Genomic DNA, 4,668 nt, shown 5'->3' with positions numbered 1-4,668 from the left:
ACGCTGTGTCCAAAAGTCTGCAATATATTGATGCGACATTAAGAAACAGACCGATTCTTCTGCTCGTCTCTTTACTTATTAGATAGGACTGGAGTGTCACTCACTGATAGCCGTTCTATCAGATTACCATACGCTGTCAGAATAGCAAACATGCAGTGAGTACCATGCCTGCGCATTAAGAAGTCCGACAGTCAGAGGAGTTGTCAGTTCACCATACGCAGCAAGTTATGACGAAAATAAGTCATTAAATTGTTTTCAATGATAACTATATAGATATACATGTGTTGTCGTGGTTTCAAAGGGCATTTAAAGCAGGGTCTGGCTGCAGCTGGAGTCAGCTACAACACACGCCCGTGTAAAACTCACTTAACCGCTAAGTCAGGATGCCATACAACTGTTAATAACAGTGTATGACGATCTACGTCATGATTCTATGTTGCTGATTAAATGAAATCTTATGGTAATGACGTGTCTGACAGATATAGCCGTGAGTTTGTGCTAAGCGTATGACGATCTGATAGCACATGCTGACCTGACATACTGGATAGTTATTTCCATCCATCCATCCATCCATCCATCCATCCATCCATCCATTCTCTTCCACTTATCCAGAGTCACGTCATGGGAGTAGCAGCCTATGTAAGGAGGCTAAGACTTCCCTCTCCCCAGCCACTTCTTCCAGCTCCTCCAGGGGAAGCTTAAGGTGTTCCCAGGCCAGCCAAGAGACATAGTCCCTCCAGTGTGTCCTGGGTCTTCCTGTGGGCCTCCTCCTGGTGGGACGTGCCCAGAACACCTCATCAGGGAGGCGTCCAGGAGGCATCCTGACCAGATGCCTGACAACTGACTCCTCTCGATGTGAAGGAGCAGTGGCTCTACTCTAACTCCCTCCCGGATGACTGAGCTTCTCACCTGGTTGTTTAGAGTACAGGCAATTTCTGGTAATCTTCAGAGCATCAAACTTGCGAATTACATATCTCACAGCCAAGACTTAGTGATTGGGTTAAATTAAAAACTCAGACTGAGCCCAAGCCTTCAAATGGCCCCTTTAAGCATTTTTCTTATTTGTCTGCAGCCCATCTAATTTGCTGAGAGAGCACAACTCACATAAAGGGGTCTTATTCCTTGATGTGGAAATCGCAGGTTCAATTCCTGACCTGATGACTTTTGCCGCATGTGTTTCCCCTTTCATTATCCACTTTTCTGTCTACTCTCAAATAAAGGCTGCCTGAGCCACCCCCTCTTTTTTTTAAAAGGATCCTTTACTAGTTTAGTTCTTTATTTGATGTAAACTAAATGATTTGCATAAGATTGACTTAAATCTGTCAACTTGAACCAAATTAATAAATTAAGTTAGATAGATTTAATTGAATTACTTGTTACCGATTGAAGCAATTCAATTAAGTTTGTTCAACTATTTTCTTTTTCAGTGTAGGAGAATTTTTTTTCTTTAAAGTATTTTTAATACATTTTCTAAATCTGGAATCCTGTTTCAGATGTCATAATTGTCATAGCTCTGGGTTGTTTTGAGTTTCTTGATGACTGAAAGCCTTTTCAGTGGAGAGGACGCTGAAATAAACGTATTGTGCAACCAACTCCCGACATCCTGTGCTCCTTTAGCGAGGGTTGGGTAAGCCCTGTGCTGACACGCTCTCTGCCTGGTCCTCAGATTCAGAGTGGGATTTCTAGGAAGGACCCTCATCATTGCGCCATGCTTCCGGCCTCTAGTTCTGATGGACCACCAAACTGAACTTGAACTTTTTTTTTCTTGTTGTTTCCCTGGTAATTGGTTCCAGCTTTCATTTCCTTGATTGCCCCGGTTTGTATATAGTCTCACGTGTCGTTTTTCCGCTGGATCCTTATGTCGTCTCCCTTTGTCTACTCCTGGTGCCTTCCTCTTGTGACTTTGGACCATGTAATGTTGTTTTAGACTTTAATGAAACCATTATTGCAACTTCCAATCCTGTCTGTACATTGATCCATTACTAACCTTCACAAATCATGATTAAAAACTATTTGTATATCTCTGCTTTATTGTGATGGGTCAGTCATAAATGTCTCAACTCTTAGAGTCGACTCCTCACTGAAAGCTGTACTTCTTTATAATCTTCATTACAAACAGCAGTGCAGCGAGCACACCATATTAGAGGTATAGACAGAATAAGAAAGAGAGAGCAGCCATTACCCACTTTTTTCCCACTTGGCTGCTCAGCTTTCTCTTTCAGTCTGGGTAATATTTTCTTGGTGAAATTTCCAGGGTAGGATTACTGAGCAGTTTATTTTTAAGGGGTGAGAACTGATAAGTTGCATAATTTTTATGAGCCCCATTTAGCGCTGCCACTGATGCCACATCAGTGGTCGATAAGCATAAAAAATCAATAGGGATTCAATTAAAATTAGTTAGTTACTGACCTTTGACCTGCAGTTGAACATCTGTCACTCTGATCTCTTCTCTGTCATCACTGATGATGCAGGTGTAGGTACCGCTGTCAGAGAGGTGAGGTTTTCTCAGGGTGAGGCTGAAGTCAAGAGAATCTAAAGCATCAGATTTCATTGATGTTCGTCCACTGAAACGTTGATGTTGTCCACGAAGATCATCTTCATCTTCTCGCCGCAGATGGATAATTTGTGGTTTGAGATCATAGCGTCTCCAGATCACTGCGGGGTTTCGCTCTGGTAAAATACCTGAGTACTGGCATGGTAGCACAACTGATTCTGCTCCCTCAAAAACATTTTCTCCCATGGCAAAAGAATACAGGGAGGCTTAAAGGGAAGAAAAATCAGACAGTCAACAAATCTATGAACGATTTAGATACCTAGTCAAGTGAGTCTTTAGCTCAGTATTAATCTGAGATTTAATTAGTTTTTATGTAGCAGAGTTAATTTTATTTATTCATTTTATTTTTCTTTATGAACCTTCTCAAAACTCATTTTCTTTGAATCAACATGTCTGTTATATATTATTTCTCTTTTATGCTTTTATTTTTGGTTCCTAGTGTGTAAAAATCCACCCTCATCTATGAATATTTGTTTTTTTTTTTGTTTTTTAATTGTATTTTATTTTGGTGGAGAAGCTTTTATTTTCTTACTTCCTGTTTTTGCGTTATATCCTGTGTGTTCCCTGCCCTCCTCAGTTCGCGCCAAGCTGCGCTGGGGAGAGGTAAGTGTACAGAGTTCTTTCATTTGTGTATTAAAATATTTAAAACGTTCTAAAAAAATATGTTGTAAACTCACGTTATATATATTGTTGTTTAACTGTTCATGTTTAGCGCAGCACTGTGCTGGGCATTTGTCTCCCACATTGGTGACACCCATCAAGTTTTCTGTATCAACGTGGTTATTTAATTTTTTCTTTTGGTTGGTTAGGGTGTTTGTGGAGAATCCGGAGCCCAGGAGCTGCTGTGTTTAAACTGTTCTTGTTTTGAACAGGAATAAAACTATCCTGAATCCTGATTCTGGTGTGGTTCTGACTTCCTGTTCCCAGCCGCTACATTTATATTTGTAATATTGTGCATGGGATGGCATTTTGTGGGATGTAAAGAGAAACATAAATTATATTTATTGGTGTTAATGCTCTCCAAATATCACTTAAGTGAAAGTTTTACTTATGGCCTCAGATGATACACCTTGAAGTGTTGATATGTACAGTGGTGGAGAAAGTACTCAAAAAATGTACTTAAGTAAAAGTACAAATACACAGACAAAAATGTACTCAAGTAAAAGTCAAAGTACCACATGAACATTTGTACTTAAGTAAAAGTAAAAAAGTACTGGCTTTTAAAAATACTTAAGTATTAAAAGTAAAAGTACTTGAATACATAACCTAATCGCTAATATCATTAAGTGAACTGATCGTATTTAATGTTAATACATCATAAATGTGCCATTTTAATGAACAATGCCACAGATTAAACATGTTCTTATTGTGTTTATTGTCTGTAACAGTTTATACTTAGATTTGTGATTCTATGAATAATAATAATAATACATTTTATTTCAAAGGCGCCTTTCTGGCACTCAAGGACACCGTGCAAAGAGCGAAAAGTAACAGAAACAATAAAAAATGTAGCAACTAAAAATAGATAGAATAAATACACAACAATGTATCTATATGAAATCTATATATATAGATGTAAAAAATCTATATAAAAAATCAAGCAAACCAATTGTGTCATGTTGAAAAGGCAGATCTAAAAAGGTGTGTTTTAAGTTCGGTTTTAAATTTAGGGAATGACTTTATGTTTCTAAGGTGGGGTGGTAATGAGTTCCAGAGTTGGGGAGCAGAGCGACTGAAAGCTCTGCTCCCCATGGTAGTAAGACGGACAGAGGGGACAGAAAAATGGATGGAGGAGGATGATCTGAGGGAACGAGAGGGAGTGGCAATATGAATAAGATTGGAAAGATATAGTGGGGAAAAATTGTAAAGAGCCTTAAAAGTATACAGAAGAATTTTGTATTCTATGCGGAACTTGGTAGGCAGCCAATGAAGTCTTTGCAAGATAGGAGTGATGTGGTGCATGGATGGGGTTTTAGTAATGATACGGGCAGCTGAGTTCTGGACCAGTTGAAGTTTATGAAGAGATTTCTGGGTGAGACCAAACAGAAGGGAGTTGCAATAGTCCAGGCGTGATGTCACAAGACAGTGAACAAGAATGGCAGCGGAATGGGAAG

General features: G+C 39.1%; 1 protein-coding gene across 1 annotated transcript in view; it reads right to left on the bottom strand.

Annotated features, from left to right (window-relative positions):
* Positions 1-4,668, bottom strand: part of LOC106942564 (V-set domain containing T-cell activation inhibitor 1-like) — a gene marked incomplete at its 3' end in the record, with an annotated part of 13,574 nt that overhangs the window by 4,007 nt on the left and 4,899 nt on the right. Inside the window, exon 2 of the mRNA XM_015025882.1 lies at positions 2,410-2,760. Coding sequence (XP_014881368.1) covers positions 2,410-2,760 — 351 coding nt within the window. The remainder of the gene's footprint in view (positions 1-2,409; positions 2,761-4,668) is intronic.

Source organism: Poecilia latipinna, unplaced genomic scaffold (assembly GCF_001443285.1).
Source record: "Poecilia latipinna isolate Pla-1442-1.1 unplaced genomic scaffold, P_latipinna-1.0 Scaffold4381, whole genome shotgun sequence".
Classification (NCBI taxonomy): domain Eukaryota; kingdom Metazoa; phylum Chordata; class Actinopteri; order Cyprinodontiformes; family Poeciliidae; genus Poecilia; species Poecilia latipinna.
The sequence above is the reverse complement of the archived record's forward strand: the minus strand, read 5'-3'. Positions and strand labels throughout refer to the sequence as shown.